General features: G+C 39.4%; 1 protein-coding gene across 2 annotated transcripts in view; it reads left to right on the top strand.

Moving 5' to 3' along the window:
• The window catches only part of CALCR (calcitonin receptor), a 150,564-nt gene that overhangs the window by 104,038 nt on the left and 27,670 nt on the right, over positions 1–18,856 (top strand). For both annotated transcript variants that reach the window (XM_049715139.1, XM_033420473.2), the window contains exon 8: positions 7,426–7,552. In XM_049715139.1, the coding sequence (XP_049571096.1) occupies positions 7,426–7,552 (127 nt within the window). The remainder of the gene's footprint in view (positions 1–7,425; positions 7,553–18,856) is intronic.

The raw sequence follows: 18,856 nt of genomic DNA, 5'->3' as shown, positions 1-18,856 counted from the left end.
TTTCTTTTGGCCTTAACTAACTCAGCCAGAGTCAAGGAGAACCTCTAGAAGAAGATGGCCTGTTGTCAAGTGTCAGTTTTTTGCCCTTGCACACCTACCATTGTTAACTGAAAGTGTCTTCTAAAAACTGTAAGAAACAAAATTCCAATGAGCGTTTCTATTCTGAGGCTGTGTCCATACAAATGATTGCATTACCTATTGCAAAATGATTAAGTTGATATAGATACTGATTTTACAATAATGGAGAATTTAAAATATTCTATAGTTTTAGGAATGACCACAAAGTATGTGAGATAGTAACATGTTAAATTTGATCCTAAAAACATGTCCTAAATTTCGTGGCATTTTTTTAAATCAAAGGCAGGAGGCATGCTACAGTGCTATTTCCTTCCACTGATACTCTTTTTAGTGATATTATACAGATGATTAAGAAAAGTTCATAGGCACAGACTACAAATAATTCTCCACACTTAAAAGATGTGATATGTAATTAAATGTATAGTGATTCATATATAAAATAACAATCTTAATTTGACTTTTGTTAAAATATTGCCATGATAATACTAGAAAAATTAAACCAAGGGGAGAATCACACTTACCACACCCTTAATACAACTACAATTATTCTTTCCCTTGACCCTATTTTTTTTTTTTTTTTTTTTTTGGCGATACGCAGGCCTCTCACTGTTGTGGCCTCTCCCGTTGCGGAGCACAGGCTCCGGACGCGCAGGCTCAGCAGCCATGGCTCACGGGCCCAGCCGCTCCGCGGCATGTGGGATGCTCCCGGACCAGGGCACGAACCCGTGTCCCCTGCATCGGCAGGCGGACTCTCAACCACTGTGCCACTAGGGAAGCCCTCCTTGACCCTATTTTTAATCTTTGCCTATAACTTACATCATAATTACGTATTGTATTATGTCAACATCATCAATTTATGTTGATTAAGCAATATAACTGAATAGCAAGTTTTTAACTGAATAGCAAATAATAAATAAGCAGAGAGTGAGCTTCTTCCATATTTGGTTTAACAGGAGAAAGACTGATAAAGCAACAAGACATGAAGGATTAATTATTAGAATAATTTTTTCAATTATAATCAGAATACAGCAGAGTAAACACATAGCATGATTAATCTTTGAATGTCTATTCATTTTTCAACTACACTTGACCACAGAGCAAAAATACATCATCATGGCTCTCATATAACTTTGATTAAAAAGTCTGTCACTAAAAGTCTATTCTTTAAATTTGTAACTCTGCAATTAATAAATGTACACAGGACTTTAAAGATTAAAAAATGTTGAGGGAGATCTCTTAGTTCTTCTCCAGTCACTTAAATAAGTGATGCGGTCTGAGAGCCAAATCAGCAAAGAAAGTAAGAATGTTCTTTAAATAATTTCTCTATTAAGCCACTAAAGATGGGTGTTTAAAAGTGTAGCACATAGGCAAAGTGAAATATTTCTCAATTCCAGTTAGTCCCAAAACAAAATTAATCTGGTAAAATCCTTGGGAGTGGGGGCATACTATCTAGGAAGCACAGATTTTGCCCTTACTGTCTCTCTGTTTCAAGAACCTTCCAAACAGTAACTTAAGTCTTGGGTGGAAAAACATGTCTTATTGAGGTAGAATCTGAATATAACAATGGGAAGACACAAAGTGAAACAGTTGGTTCTCTAGGGTACACACAGTAAAAGGTGACTAGGATACAAAAAACACACATGCTGAGATGCTAAATATTCAAATCCAGAAGCAGTCATGTCTGATTTTTATACCTGTTCTTAATCTTACCTTAAATCTGCCCAAACTAAAACTATCAATGCCATCTGTTTTCCTTAAAGTAGGTTTCTAATTCGTCACATTTTTTCTTACATTTGGATTTCAGAAATATTCAAAGTGACTGTGAAAATAAAAATAACTGAATTATGACTGCATTTTATCTTTTAATTAGAAATATTTTCCCAGGTGTTTTTCAAACACTCAACATCACCCTTGTGATATTTACTGCACATTACAAGGGGCGGTTTTACAATTTATGTACTTAAATGGCATCATCTGTGTGAAACCTGAGCAAGCAATAATCATCACTCCCTTGCTTAATTCTGCACGCCCAGGGTTGAGTTATTTTGCAAAATCCAAATAATCAATTTCATAAAACATTCATGAAACCAAAATGAGAAGTTACACTCAGCTCTGCTTCTGAGACCTAATGCCTCATTCATAATCATCCCATTGAAATCTCACTCTAAAATCCTAACATGTGCCTTCTAGGGTCTATGAAAAGGAATAACCCTGCAGGTGTCCTTCTCAAACCAGCAGGCCAGGAAGGCCTGCAGAGGAGTTACTGAATATATGGGAGGCTGTAGAACTGCCAATACTTTGCTAAAAATCCTGGGGTTATTACTCAGAATGAGATCATTACGGCATGCTGCTAATCTTAATGTTATTTTACTGTGAGCATTCAGGAGAAGATAAAAGGCAGGACTGTGTAACCTGAAACAAATAAGAATCACGCTCCCTGTGCTATTGGAAAATGATTGTAGAAATATATATAAAGTCTTCGTTATTTTAAAAGAATAAAATTGAACTTCTAGGCCCTCTTCAAGATAAAGGAAAATTTTTTCAGTGATTTAAATCATAGAAAAGGCAATACTGAAGATCTTAACTGTACAAAGTGGCAGAGTTAAAATAATATTCAGGATGATATACAGGTTACTTCTGATCCACCAATTAAAGGTTGAAAACAGCCTTTTTAGGATATTTGGTTTAGGACCTATACTGGGAAAAATAGTTAGGAGTAGTACCATGGAGAGGAATTAAATAGAACCATCAAATTACTTAAGACTCCTCACGGCTAGATGCCAAGAGTTAAATGTCAATAAGAGGGTTAAAATGAAAATACCTTTACAGAAGACTGGCTTGAGAAAGTCACATAAGTGGACATTTGGGTTTGTTTCCTGCCATTTTAAGCAAGTTTGCAATAAATTCACTTATCTCATCAGTTCCATGTACAATTTATCAATTTACATTTCTGCATAATAATTCTAAATACTAAAATATCTCACTGTTTTTTCTTAAGGAAGGTCCAATAATAGAACATTCATTAACATCCATTTTGACTACTTGGTACCAAAGTACTACTTGCTGATTAAATATTGTGAATATCAATTACTCTTGCCTGAAAGTTAACAGAGATATATGCTGAAAGAGAAGTGTGTTCATTGCATTACATTTTCTACATTACATTACACTGACCACGTTGGCCAAAAATACAAAAAGTTTTCCACTGGGACCTCTAAAAGGAAGATTGACTCCTCTATTACTCAGTATTCCCTATTATTCTATTTCACATCTTTATAGAGGACAGATAGATAACTATCTTATATAGTATCCTACTATACATCTCTGGCTGCCTTCCTGTTCCTCCAGAGAAACCATTAAATCAATGGCAGCAAAAACAGCCTCCTTTCTCCCAACTCACCCTTGACATGGCAGGACACCAAAGGTAACTATTGGTCATCACTTGGCACATGTTCACTCATAGAACAGTAGTAATAGGAAAAGAAGCAAGAGTTATGATTGAAAGGGAGTTCCTTAAGGATAAAGATTTTGTGCTAAATCCAAAGATATAAAGTCCTTGTCAGACAGGAAAGATGTATAACATACTGTTCTGAATTTTTCTAGGAGTTTTAATGCAATCCATTTCACATTCCCTCCTTCCCTCACTCCTCTTGTCCATCATGAACAAGGTATGATACCTAAGTAAAGGAAAACTTAAAGTTGTGCCTTGTCCTGTGATATCAAACTGATCTATACAATCTGCAAGACTCAAGGCAAATATTAATCACCTTCTCATACGACTTCAAGATCCTGCAGGCACACCTATACACGCGTGGGATACCAATAACTTGAAACAAAGTTTTCAATGTGAAAGATTTACACCAGGTAAATTAAAATCATAAATATGACATTCAGCTTTAACTTTAAAGTGTGACATCTTGAGATTCATATGAAAGTAAATCCTTATCCTCACATGTGAATGACACCTTGATTGGGCCAAGACAGGAGTAGATTATATTGTCTTATCCTCCCACTCTTGGAGAATCTGTAGTACTTATAGTTCCCTGTCACTCAGAGTAAGCAACATCCTCTCTATCTAAATACCTGTGGTTTTTTTGTTTTTTGTTTTTATCAAGAGGAATAAAGTAGAGCTATTTCTATTTCATGCCATTTCTACTAAAGACATTTCAGGTCTGACAGGAAAATGTCCGCTTCTCTCATGTTCATTCAGGCAACAGGATATTTGTATTGAGAACAATTAAACACATAATTTCTTAAGTTCAGTTAATCTTCTTCAGCATCCTATACCTCTTTCAGAACATTTATTATAATAGTAAATAATTATGTAATGTGTAAGGTCCCAGAAAGCAGAAGCTGTCTGTTTTGTTTACCCATATATCCCTAGCATCTACAAGAGGGTTTGAATCAGAGTTGGATACACAGTAATATGTGTTGGATTATTGAAAGAATTTTAATAAATTTAAAGTACCTTTAACTCGCTTCAAAAAGCTGAGTGTAAATGTCATCAAGTAAGTGTAGTAAAAATTTTAAAACTCAATAAGGGGAAATTATATTGAAATCTTCAAGAAACAGACTCATATATTAGTCATATTCTTCCTTTGGAACCTGACAGTTTATCCAGCTTTAAACCATCACTTTCTCATTGTGTACATAACACAGTACTGTATATAGGTTTTACGTAATGTTGAACAACAGGATAATGTCCAATATTAGTTAAGAATCTGGCAAATGTTCAGTATGATACAAAGTATGAAATACGAGATCATCTAGCATTTAATGTAATTCTCTGTACTGGAAAAACTGTTTAGTGGTCACGGCTCAAAGAAAATTGCTATTATATAAAGATTTTTAATGCAAAAAAGAGTATTAAGCCCTACTGTGTGTCAGAAGCTGTGCTAGGTACACAAAACAAATTCCTTTAGCATTTCCATTCTAGTAAGAGAAAATAACAGGCAGTAAACAAATATACGATATGTCAGGAGGCAGTAAGTGTTAAGAAGAAAAAAAAAAAACAGGGATACAAGGACCCAAGAGTAAGCTGGAGGTGGAGGGAAGTATATTTTATTTAGGGCAGTTCTGGTTTACACAGGAGACTGAACATTAACCAGTTCTGTAAGCTAATATCCATTGACAGATTATTGAACCCTACCCAATCCAAAGAAAATCAGGCATGAGAATAACAATGCTGAATGATGCATTCATCCATACTCCTTAGTTATGCATAATGTCAACTGTCGTTGGTTTAAGCCAGGCTGAATCCAATAATGAGAACAGATATTTGCCTCCCAGTGAGAAGAATTATGAAATGCTATTACGACTGTATGAAAAAGGGCAGGTCAGATGTTTAACAGTTACTTTATGGGAAGAGTTTATGCAGTATAAATGGGCGTGATGTTTTACATAAATATTTTTTTCTTTTTAAAGCCTTAAATTTGCATCCTACTTTTTTTTTTTTTTCCCGGTACGCAAGCCTCTCACTATTGTAGCCTCTTCCGTTGCGGAGCACAGGCTCCGGACGCGCAGGCTCAACGGCCATGGTTCACGGGCCCAGCCGCTCCGCGGCATGTGGGACCCTCCTGGACCGGGGCACGAACCCGTGTCCCCTGCATCGGCAGGCGGACTCTCAACCACTGTGCCACCAGGGAAGCCCCCTGCATCCTACTTTCTATAGTACTGTTAAAAAACCAACTAGGTTCAGTTTATTTAACAAAATTTTCTGCTGCTACATAAAGTAGCACATGGTAGTGTGTGTGAGAAAAAGAGAGAGAGGGAGAGAAAGTTCTCCTCTAAACTCCATCTTTACCATTGGCTGCCTCCTGCATTCTACTCCTGCTCAACAAGTTGAGGATTTTAAAATATTCTGTATTAACTATTTACTAATACTTGTGCTTCCTGAAGAGTTGAAAAAGGTAGCTAAAATAATCAAAATATGCTCTAACAGTTGCCCTTATTGCTTAAAGTTACTTTTTACTACAGATAATTGACAACTCATTTTTCCTTTGATTTGAAAATATAGGAAAGCATTTTCATGACCCATTTTTCCCCAGAATTTTCTTGTCAAAATGCCTGGGATTCTAGCTTTACTCCATGAAGATTTTTTAGGAGTAGTTACTATGATCACTCGTTGGCATTATTAACTGAATGTTAACGTTAAATTTCTCACATTATGCTAAATATTTTTTGACTGGATCAAATATGGTAAACACGAGATTTTAATTCATCTAGGATAATCACTCCAATTTTGTTATAGCCGTCCTGCAGGGTGTCTACATTTGCATCAAAAAGTGAAATAGGAGGGGCGTCCCTGGTGGCGCAGTGGTTAAGAGTCCGCCTGCAGATGCAGGGGACACGGGTTCGTGCCCCGGTCCGGGAAGATCCCACCCGCGGAGCGGCTGGGCCCGTGAGCCATGGCCGCTGAGCCTGCGCGTCCGGAGCCTGTGCTCCGCAACGGGAGAGGCCACAGCAGTGAGAGGCCTGCGTACCAAAAAAAAAAAAAAAAAAAGTGAAGTAGGATATTCAAACTAATGTTTATTTAGATGAACATTCACACAAGTACACAAGTACAAATTTATGAAGTGGAGGAGAAAGGAATGAAAAATGCAGCAAACCGTTTAGTACGCCAGAGGTGGGACATGGCTGTTCCAACAAGCAGTGCATTTGGATAGATCCCAGGTCCAAACCACACTGTGCCTCAGCACAAGATCAGATTTGAGACTAGTTAGAATTCTCTGCCTGTGTCTGAGCTCCACCATCAGGAGGACATGGAAAGAAGGAGCCATAGGGTTGATTTCCAGTTGGAATACAAGAAATAAGAAGGTATTAAAAGAAATGGTGAAAGAAAAGGATGACAGGAGACTTAATAAAATCTGTGTATGTGATGGGCCAAGGACATGGATTCAGTCAGGCTGTCAGGCAGCCTTGTTTCTGACTTCAGGCTCTGTTATCCCATTTGCCACTCAATTTCTGCCGGGTTACATCAATAGAGAGTCGACATTTCATCTGAAGCACAATTCCAAACCCTAATAGTTTCTCTTGTAAAAGTCCTTCTGTTAATTAATTTTATGACATTTGTTATCATTGAAAGTGATTTTTATCACTCACTCTTTTAGTTATTGTAGGAAGTCACCCTGAGGACTGAAAACTATGAGCTACCGGGAAACTGTCTGTAAAAATCAGGCAGAAAGATAGTAATGAGTCTTAAAGATGAAAACAGCTTCACTTATTTCTATATGTTCTTTCCTCTGTTGCTAAAGAAAATATTGAAAATATTTACAAAGTGGGTTTTTTTTTCCAGGTACGTCAACATTTTGGCACTGGTTAATGCTTTCTGTTACTTTTTCCTTCCAGGAGCCTTAAGTGCCAAAGGGTGACTCTGCACAAGAACATGTTTCTGACTTACGTTCTGAATTCTATCATTATCATCATCCACCTGGTTGAAGTTGTGCCCAACGGAGAGCTCGTGAAAAGGGATCCGGTAAGCACTACATGATTTGTTTTTAATTTTATTTTCAAGGATATAATAAGTATAAATAGTGAACATGGTATCATTGTCTTACTTAAGCAGCTGTTTATATATATAATAATATTTTACAGTTGAGTTTTGCATTTAACAAGGCACATCATTTCTGTGTAATTATTGGAAGTAATGGTTATGTGCTATAGTAAAGGGCTGGGAATGATAAAGTTATAGCCCAATAAGAATCATACCGTAAATAATGAATTTTCATGACTAATCAATAATTTATTAACATCTATGGGAAGTTCACTGAGCACATATACTAGGTGTACTAAAGCAGTGCTTTGCAGTGGCCCCAGTGTGTCACTAATGGGTTACAGGTGTGCATAGGTATTAATCCCTCAGCATTCTGGTGCCGAGCTGGTCTTGGGCCAGTCACTTCAGCTGCAAGTAGCTATGCATTTACTCTAGTGATTCATATAAATTTTATCATGTTCTATGTTTGCATGACTTAGAAAAAAGATTTAAATGTCCCTAGTTCAGGCACTGTCATCTCCCAGTCTCTGCTAATGGCCCCCATTAACTGAGCTCAACCAGAAATCAGAGGGCGAGGAAGCCCTGAAGGAGATGTGCAGAGCAATTTCTCCAGGCCCAGGAGCTGGGTAGAGAGTGCATTTGAAAGCACAAACAGAAGTTATCCAGCACACAATGAATGGCCAAGGGATATTTTCATTTTTGTTTCTCTGCTTAACTGTGTTATGCAAGCATCTGTAGATAGCCTCATCTTTCAAAACTGGCATTTGACAGCTCTGCCAACCCAATGACAAAAATGCGTGAAATCTGCCCAGGGCATGCATCCTGCGTGACAGTGGCATGGCATGGGAAAGCAGCTTAATTTGGCTTCTAATGGATCCACAGTGCTAATAATTTTTGCAGTGTGAATACATCCAGAAAGGCATTGTGATCCATCTTTTAAAACCATGGCATCTGTTATTGAGACAGATTCCTGTCTTAGGTGCAGAATGGGTTTACCTTGATGAGTTTTCGTCTTTCATGTCAACTGATTTTAATAAAAGTAATCTCATTTCACTTAATCCTCACAAGACCCCAGCGAAGGGTGGATATTCTCCCCATTATTTTTTTTAACATCTTTATTGGAGTATAATTGCTTTACAATGGTGTCTTAGTTTCTGCTTTATAACAAAGTGAATCAGCTACACATATACATATATCCCCATATCCCCTCCCTCTTGCGTCTCCCTCACACCCTCCCTATCCCACCCCGCTAGGTGATCACAAAGCACTGAGCTGATCTCCCTGTGCTATGCAGCTGCTTCCCACTAGCTATCTATCTTATGTTTGGTAGTGTATATATGTCCCTGCCACTCTCTCGCTTCGTCCCAGCTTACCCTTCCCCCTCCCCGTGTCCCAAGTCCATTCTCTGCATCTGCATCTTTATTCGTGTCCTGCCATCTCCCCATTACTATTTTTTTTTATCTTCTATTTTCTTTTTTTTTAACATCTTTATTGGAGTATAATTGCTTTACGATGGTGTGTTAGTTTCTGCTTTATAACAAAGTGAATCAGTTATACATATACATATGTTACCATATCTCTTCCCTTTTGCATCTCCCTCCCTCCCACCCTCCCTATCCCACCCCTCCAGGCGGTCACAAAGCACCCAGCTGAACTCCCTGTGCTATGCGGCTGCTTCCCACTAGCTATCTACCTTACGTTTGGTAGTGTATATATGTCCATGCCTCTCTCTCGCTTTGTCACAGCTCACCCTTCCCCCTCCCCATATCCTCAAGTCCGTTCTCTAGTAGGTCTGTGTCTTTATTCCTGTCTTACGCCTAGGTTCTTCATGACATTTTTTTCCCTTAAATTCCATATATATGTGTTAGCATACGGTATTTGTCTTTCTCTTTCTGACTTACTTCACTCTGTATGACAGACTCTAGGTCTATCCACCTCATTACAAATAGCTCAGTTTCGTTTCTTTTTATGGCTGAGTAATGTTCCATTGTATGTATGTGCCACATCTTCTTTATCCATTTATCCGATGATGGACACTTAGGTTGTTTCCATCTCCGGGCTATTGTAAATAGAGCTGCAATGAACATTGTGGTACAGGACTCTTTTTGAATTTTGGTTTTCTCAGGGTATATGCCCAGTAGCTGCGTCATATGGTAGTTCTATTTGTAGTTTTTTAAGGAATCTCCATACTATTCTCCATAGTGGCTGTACCAATTCACATTCCCACCAGCCGTGCAAGAGTGTTCCTTTTCTCCACACCCTCTCCAGCATTTATTGTTTCAAGATTTTTTGATGATGGCCATTCTGACTGGTGTGAGATGATATCTCATTGTAGTTTTGATTTGCATTTCTCTAATGATTAATGATGTTGAGCATTCTTTCATGTGTTTGTTGGCAGTCTGTATATCTTCTTTGGAGAAATGTCTATTTAGATCTTCTGCCCATTTTTGGATTGGGTTGTTTGTTTTTTTGCTATTGAGCAGCATGAGCTGCTTGTAAATTTTGGAAATTAATCCTTTGTCGGTTGCTTCATTTGCAAATATTTTCTCCCATTCTGAGGGTTGTCTTTTGGTCTTGTTTATGGTTTCCTTTGCTGTGCAAAAGCTTTGAAGTTTCATTAGGTCCCATTTGTTTATTTTTGTTTTTATTTCCATTTCTCTAGGAGGTGGGTCAGAAAGGACCTTGCTGTGATTTATGTCATAGAGTGTTCTGCCTATGTTTTCCTCTAAAAGTTTGATAGTTTCTGGCCTTACATTTAGGTCTTTAATCCATTTTGAGCTTATTTTTGTGTATGGTGTTAGGGAGTGATCTAATCTCATACTTTTACATGTACCTGTCCAGTTTTCCCAGCACCACTTGTTGAAGAGGCTGTCCCTTCTCCACTGTACATTCTTGCCTCCTTTATCAAAGATAAGGTGACAATATGTGCGTGGGTTTATCTCTGGGCTTTCTCTCCTGTTCCATTGATCTATCTTTCTGTTTTTGTGCCAGTACCATACTGTCTTGATTACTGTAGCTGTGTAGTATAGTCTGAAGTCAGGGAGCCTGATTCCTCCAGCTCCGTTTTTCATTCTCAAGATTGCTTTGGCTATTCGGGGTCTTTTGTGTTTCCATACAAATTGTGAAATTTTTTGTTCTAGTTCTGTGAAAAATGCCAGTGGTAGTTTGATAGGGATTGCATTGAGTCTGTAGATTGCTTTGGGTAGTAGAGTCATTTTCACAATGTTGATTCTTCCAATCCAAGAACATGGTATATCTCTCCATCTTTTTGTATCATCTTTAATTTCTTTCATCAGTGTCTTATAATTTTCTGCACACAGGTCTTTTGTCTCCTTAGGTAGGTATATTCCTAGATATTTTATTCTTTTTGTTGCAGTGGTAAATGGGAGTGTTTTCTTGATTTCACTTTCAGATTTTTCATCATTAGTGTATAGGAATGCCAGAGGTTTCTGTGCATTAATTTTGTATCCTGCAACTTTACCAAATTCATTGATTAGCTCTAGTAGCTTTCTGGTAGCATCTTTAGGATTCTCTATGTATAGTATCATGTCATCTGCAAACAGTGACAGCTTTACTTCTTCTTTTCCGATTTGGATTCCTTTTATTTCCTTTTCTTCTCTGATTGCTGTGGCTAAAACTTCCAAAACTATATTGAATAAGAGTGGTGAGAGTGGGCAACTTGTCTTGTTCCTGATCTTAGTGGAAATGCTTTCAGTTTTTCACCATTGAGGATGATGTTGGCTGTGGGTATGTCATATATGGCCTTTATTATGTTGCAGAAAGTTCCCTCTATGCCTACTTTCTGCAGAGTTTTTATCATAAATGTGTGTTGAATTTTGTCGAAAGCTTTCTCTGCATCTATTGAGATAATCATATGGTTTTTCTCCTTCAATTTGTTAATATGGTCTGTCACATTGATTGATTTGCATATATTGAAGAATCCTTGCATTCCTGGGATAAACCCCACTTGATCATGGTGTATGATCCTTTTAATGTGCTGTTGGATTCTGTTTGCTAGTATTTTGTTGAGGATTTTTGCATCTATGTTCATCAGTGATATTGGCCTGTAGTTTTCTTTTTTTGTGACATCCTTGTCCTGTTTTGGTATCAAGGTGATGGTGGCCTCGTAAAAGGAATTTGGGAGTGTTCCTCCCTCTGCTATGTTTTGGAAGAGTTTGAGAAGGATAGGTGTTAGCTCTTCTCTAAATGTTTGATAGAATTCGCCTGTGAAGCCATCTGGTCCTGGGCTTTTGTTTGTTGCAAGATTTTTAATGACAGTTTCAGTTTCAGTGCTTGTGATTGGAAGATTTTTAATGACAGTTTCAGTTTCAGTGCTTGTGATTGGTCTGTTCATATTTTCTATTTCTTCCTGATTCAGTCTTGGCAGGTTGTGCATTTCTAAGAATTTGTCCATTTCTTCCAGGTTGTCCATTTTATTGGCATAGAGTTGCTTGTAGTAATCTCTCATGATCTCTTTTATCTCTGCAGTGTCAGTTGTTACCTCTCCTTTTTCATTTCTAATTCTATTGATTTGAGTCTTCTCCCTTTTTTTCTTGATGAGTCTGGCTAGTGGTTTATCTATTTTGTTTATCTTCTCAAAGAACCAGCTTTTAGTTTTATTGATCTTTGCTATTGTTTCCTTCATTTCTTTTTCATTTATTTCTGATCTGATTTTTATGATTTCTTTCCTTCTGCTAGCTTTGGGGTTTTTTTGTTCTTCTTTCTCTAATTGCTTGAGGTGCAAGGTTAGGTTGTTTATTCGAGATGTTTCCTGCTTCTTAAGGTGGGCTTGTATTGCTATAAACTTCCCTCTTAGAACTGCTTTTGCTGCATCCCATAGGTTTTGGGTCATCGTGTCTCCATTGTCATTTGTTTCTAGGTATTTTTTGATTTCCTCTTTGATTTCTTCAGTGATCACTTCGTTACTAAGTAGTGTATTGTTTAGCCTCCATGTGTTTGTATTTTTTACAGATCTTTTCCTGTAATTGATATCTAGTCTCGTCGTGTTGTGGTCGGAAAAGATACTTGATACAATTTGAGTTTTCTTAAATTTACCAAGACTTGATTTGTAACCCAAGATATGATCTATCCTGGCGAATGTTCCATGAGCACTTGAGAAAAATGTGTATTTTGTTGTTTTTGGATGGAGTGTCCTATAAATATCAATGAAGTCCATCTTGTTTAATGTATCTTTGAAACCTTGTGTTTCCTTATTTATTTTCATTTTGGATGATCTGTCCATTGGTGAAAGTGGGGTGTTAAAGTCCCCTACTGTGAATGTGTTACTGTCGATTTCCCCTTTTATGGTTGTTAGTATTTGCCTTATGTATTGAGGTGCTCCTATGTTGGGTGGATAAATATTTACAATTGTTATATTTTCTTCTTGGATCCATCCCTTGATCATTATGTAGTGTCCTTCTTTGTCACTTGTAATAGTCTTTATTTTAAAGTCTATTTTGTCTGATATGAGAATTGCTAGTCCAGCTTTCTTTTGGTTTCCATTCGCATGGAATATCTTTTTCCATCCCCTTCCTTTCAGTCTGTATGTGTCTCTAGGTCTGAAGAGGGTCTCTTGTAGGCAGCATATATATGGGTCTTGTTTTTGTATCCACTCAGCCAATCTGTGTCTTTTGGTGGGAGCATTTAGTCCATTTACATTTAAGGTAATTATCGATATGTATGTTCCTATTCCCATTTTCTAAATTGTTTTGGGTTCGTTATTGTAGGTCTTTTCCTTCTCTTGTGTTTCTTGCCTAGAGAAGTTCCTTTAGCATTTGTTGTAAAGCTGGTTTGGTGGTGCTGAAGTCTCTCAACTTTTGCTTGTCTGTAAAGGTTGTAATTTCTCCATCAAATCTGAATGAGATCCTTGCTGGGTAGAGTAATCTTGGTTGCAGGTTTTTCTCCTTCATCACTTTAAATATGTCCTGCCAGTCCCTTCTGGCTTGCAGAGTTTGTGCTGAAAGATCAGCTGTTAACCTTATGGGGATTCCCTTGTGTGTTATTTGTTGTTTTTCCCTTGCTGCTTTCTTTGTATTTAATTTTTGACAGTTTGATTAATATGTGTCTTGGCGTATTTCTCCTTGGATTTATCCTGTATGGGACTCTGTGTGCTTCCTGGACTTGATTAACTATTTCCTTTCCCATATTAGGGAAGTTTTCAACTATAATCTCTTCAAATATTTTCTCAGTCCCTTTCTTTTTCTCTTCTTCTTCTGGAACCCCTATAATTCGAATGTTGGTGCGTTTAATGTTGTCCCAGAGGTCTCTGAGACTGTCCTCAGTTCTTTTCATTCTTTTTTCTTTATTCTGCTGTGCAGTAGTTATTTCCACTATTTTATCTTCCAGGTCACTTATCCGTTCTTCTGTCTCAGTTATTCTGCCATTGATCCCATCTAGAGTATTTTTCATTTCATTTATTGTGTTGTTCATCGTTGTTTGTTTCATCTTTAGTTCTTCTAGTTCCTTGTTAAATATTTCTTGTGTTTTGTCTATTCTATTTCGAAGATTTTGGATCACCTTTACTATCATTATTCTGAATTCTTTGTCAGGTAGACTGCCTATTTCCTCTTCATTTGTTAGGTAGGTCTGGTGGGTTTTTATCTTGCTCATTCATCTGCTATGTGTTTTTCTGTCTTCTCATTTTGCTTATCTTACTGTGTTTGGGGTCTCCTTTTTGCACGCTGCAGGTTCATAGTTCCCGTTGTTTTTGGTGTCTATCCCCAGTGGCTAAGATTGGTTCAGTGGGTTGTGTAGGCTTCCTGGTGGAGGGGACTAGTGCCTGTGTTCTGGTGGATGAGGCTGGATCTTTTCTCTCTGGGGGGCAGGTCCACGTCTGGTGGTGTGTTTTGGGGTGTCTGTGGACTTATTACGATTTTGGGCAGCCTCTCTGATAATGGGTGGGGTTGTGTTCCTGTCTTGCTAGTTGTTTGGCATAGGATGTCCAGCACTGTAGCTTTCTGGTCGTTGTGTGAAGCTGGGTGCTGGTGTTGAGATGGAGATCTCTGGGAGATTTTTGCCGTTTGATATTATGTGGAGCTGGGAGGTCTGTTGTTGACCAGTGTCCTGAAGTTGGCTCTCCCACCTCAGAGGCACAGCACTGACACCTGGCTGCAGCACCAAGAGCCTTTCCTCCACACGGCTCAGAATAAAAGGGAGAAAAAGTAGAGAGAAAGAATTAGTAGAAGTAGGAAGAAAGAAAGGAAGGAAGGAAGAAAGAAAGAAGGAAAGAAAGAAAGGAAGGAGGGAGGGAGGGAGGGATGGTGGGAGGAAGGAAGGAAGGAAGAAAGGAGGGAAGGAAGGGAAAAAGAAAGAAAGAAGGAAGATAAAGTAAAATAGAAAAGTAAAATATAATAAAGTTATTAAATTAAAAATAACTATTAAGAAAAAATAAAAACAAAAAAACGGACAGATAGAACCTTAGGACAAATGGTGGAAGCAAAGCTATACAGACAAAATCTCACACAGAAGCATACACATACACACTCACAAAAAGAAGAAAAAATCATAAATCTTGCTCTCAAAGTCCACCTCCTCAATTTGGGATGATTCGTTGTCTAAAGGAGGGAAGGAAGGAAAGAAAGAAAAAGAAAGAAAGAAAGAATATAAAATAAAATAGAGTATTAAAATTAATTATTAAGAAAGAAAAAAATTAAAAACAAAAAAACGGACGGATAGAACCCTAGGACAAATGGTGACAGCAAAGCTATACAGACAAAATCTCACACAGAAGCATACACATACACACAAAAAGAGGAAAAGAGGAAAAAATCGTAAATCTTGCTCTCAAAGTCCACCTCCTCAATTTGGGATGATTCGTTGTCTATTCAGGTATTCCACAGATGCAGGTACATCAAATTGATTGTGGAGCTTTAATCCGCTGCTTCTGAGGCTGCTGGGAGAGATTTCCCTCTCTCTTCTTTGTTCTCACAGCTCCCGGGGTTCAGCTTTGGATTTGGCCCCACCTCTGCGTGTAGGTCACCTGAGGGCGTCTGTTCTTCGCTCAGATAGGACAGGGTTAAAGGAGCCGCTGATTCGGGGGCTCTGGCTCACTCAGGCTGGGGGGAGGGAGGGGCACGGAGTGCGGGTTGAGCCTGAGGCGGCAGAGGCCGGCGTGAAGTTGCACCAGCCTGAGGCGCCGTGCGTTCTCCTGGGGAAGTTGTCCCTGGATCCCGGGACTCTGGCAGTGGCGGGCTGCACTGGCTCCCGGGAGGGGAGGTGTGGATAGTGACCTGTGCTCGCACACAGGCTTCTTGTCGGCGGCAGCAGCAGCCTTAGCGTCTCATGCCCGTCTCTGGGGTCCGTGCTTTTAGCCGCAGCTCGCGCCCATCTCTGGAGCTCCTTTAAGCAGTGCTCTTAATCCCCTCTCCTCGAGCACCAGGAAACAAAGAGGGAAGAAAAAGTCTCTTGCCTCTTCTGCAGGTCCAGACTTTTCCCCGGACTCCCTCCCGGCTAGCTGTGGTGCACTAACCCCCTGCAGGCTGTGTTCAGGCCGCCAACCCCAGTCCTCTCCCTGCGCTCCGACCAAAGCCTGAGCCTCAGCTTGCAGCCCCGCCCGCCCCGGCGGGTGAGCAGACAAGCCTCTCGGGCTGGTGCGTGCCGGTCGGCACCGATCCTCTGTGCGGGACTCTCCCTGCTTTGCCCTCCGCACCCCTGTTGCTGCGCTCTCTTCCGCGGCCCCGAAGCTGCCCCCCTCCGCCATCTGCAATGTCCGCCTGTGAAGGGGCTTCTAGTGTGTGGAAACCTTTCCTCCTTCACAGCTCCCTCCCACTGGTGCAGGTCCCATCCCTATTCTTTTGTCTCTGTTTATTCGTTTTTCTTTTGCCCTACCCAGGTACTTGGGGACTTTCTTGCCTTTTGGGAGGTGTGAGATCTTCTGCCAGCGTTCAGTAGGTGTTCTGTAGGAGTTGTTCCACGTGTAGATGTATTTCTGTTGTATCTGTGGGGAGGAAGGTGATCTCTGCGTCTTACTCTATCGCCATCTTCCCCTCGTCCCCCCATTATTAACTGAGTAAATGGAGGCTCAGTGAAGGCACGTGTCCTACACACCATGGATAGTTAGACGTAGATAGTTGTCCTACACACCGTGGATAGTTAGATAGATAGATTCACACCCAGACCTGTCCCATGCAGAAGCCCATCCTCTCTCCTCTGTACCACATGGTGCTCTTGATTATCTTGATTTCTTTCCTTAGGAAGATTGTTCTTAAAGATATTGGCTCAGCCATTTCAAAGTAATGGTTCTTCATAATTAGACAAGCACACTCCATTTCATTAGGGAAGCTGACTCCCACTAAGATTAAAACAGGTGTAGAAGCCATTAACCGAGAATATCTCAGCAAAACTCAAATTTGGAGCATCCCATTTCCCATTAAATATGAAAACCCTGAGAAAGTTACTATCTGTACAAAGTAGACCAGGAAATGGCACTTTAGTTATTGAATAATCAGCCCACCAACCTGGGAGCAGAGGTCTTGTAATTCTTGAATAGACTCTCTCCCATCTCTCTTGTGCGGGGTCTCACACCCACATGTTATGCCTCCAGCCCACCCTCTGGATGTAGGGTAATGGGGGCTTTTCATCCATCATGAGATCATACTAAACCTGTTATCCTCCTGAAATAGTATACATTCAGGACTTTTTCTGAGTTCACTATTAAATTGTAGAAGCCGTTTAACCTTATCCATCAAATGAGAGTAATAGAAACTGCTCTTACTTCCAAGGGGTTGTCCCAGAGTCCCAAAGAAGCATAAAGCTTTTAAAAATTCCCAAGAGCGTGATATTGCAAACGATTGCTCACAAGGTTACTGCTAACCCTTGCCCTGTGGCTAGCTCCCTAGGTCTCTGCACATGACTTTCCCAACCAATCTGTTACTCTATTCGTTTTCTTAGACAGGTAAGTTATCATTGGCGGATGTTTTCACTTTCATAGGTACTTTAGGGACAGACATTCCTAGGTACTCTGGCAGTCACAGCACACAGGCTGCCTCCTAGCCACCAAGCAGCCAGCTCGGCTCTGCCTTCCAGCTCCCCTATTGCCTCGAAACCTTTAATAAAGCCTGTAAGCAGGTATCTAGGGGCCTGGCTTAGCCACAAAGCAGCTGATTCCCTGGGAGAATGTGAGCATAGGGGAGTCAGAGAAATTAATAGGAAGCTTTCTTCTGGATGTGGAGATGGGAGGGTGGCTGTCTCACATTAGGCATTCTCAAAGTGACAGAAGTTTGAAAAACTGAAAAGAAGTTTATCTTTATGGCATGACTAACCCCGGGTTCTCCTAATCAATATCTTTTTAACCTAACAGACTTGGGTTTTTTTTTTTTTTTAACTATGCAAGAGTAAACTTCCTAGGAAAAAACTATAAAACTCTTGAAAGGTAGAGCTTCATCCAATCAATCAAGTGTTTATTGAGCACCCCAAACTCAAATTTTAGTCTTCAGGCTGAACTAAATTCGTATCATTTGCGGGAAATATTTATTTATGACATTCTCTTCACAATCCCTAGGAATATGCCCAGCCTCACATGGAAACAGCTGCCTATGTCTTGCAACTATATATGTGAGACTCAGTCATTTATCTACCTATTTCAAAGTGTGTGTATGTCTCTTTTTTAGTGGAAAACAAAGGAGCAAAAAGTCTGATTTTGCTCTGTGTGCCTGAATGAGAAGTCTCCTTTCCTCTAAGATTCAAATGAGAATAAGCCACCAATCACAGCCCACTTACAGTGGAAAACGGAGCCTGTGTGAGCACACTTCGCCCTCTTCCACATTTCCAAATGTCTGTTTTCTTCCACAGGACAAAATCTGGAAACATGTGCCTTTCACCAAATACATATAAATAGCATAGGCTAAAAACCAAAGACCACAACGACAAAAATTAATTGACGTTTGTAAATTGTGAAGCATACAACTGGCCCAAAGGAAAAAAACTAGGACATTTGTTGTTAGTACTTTCTCTATTTGAACAGTCTTTGTTTTCCAGTGAGATTTTGGTACATCTCTTATCTAATCCTCCACATACAACACAGGACTGCTTTCTCTAGGCAGGCAAAATTAGTTCAAGAAAAGGGTAGGAAAGAACGCTCAAGTAGATATATCTTGTATGTTATTCATTATTGAAAATGCTTATTTACTATTTCCAAGAGAGATATAGGTCTTAAACTTTGTATTGTACCTTATCTTGAAAATGCATATTCTGTCATAAATGCTATCATAGAAGTCTAATTTCTTGAGGATCTTTTCCTATCCAAAAGACTATTAAAGTAAATTGCAGTTGGAACTACAAATGCAGGCA

Source organism: Orcinus orca, chromosome 9 (genome assembly GCF_937001465.1).
Source record: "Orcinus orca chromosome 9, mOrcOrc1.1, whole genome shotgun sequence".
Classification (NCBI taxonomy): Eukaryota; Metazoa; Chordata; class Mammalia; order Artiodactyla; family Delphinidae; genus Orcinus; species Orcinus orca.
This window is presented reverse-complemented; position numbering and strand designations above follow the sequence as displayed.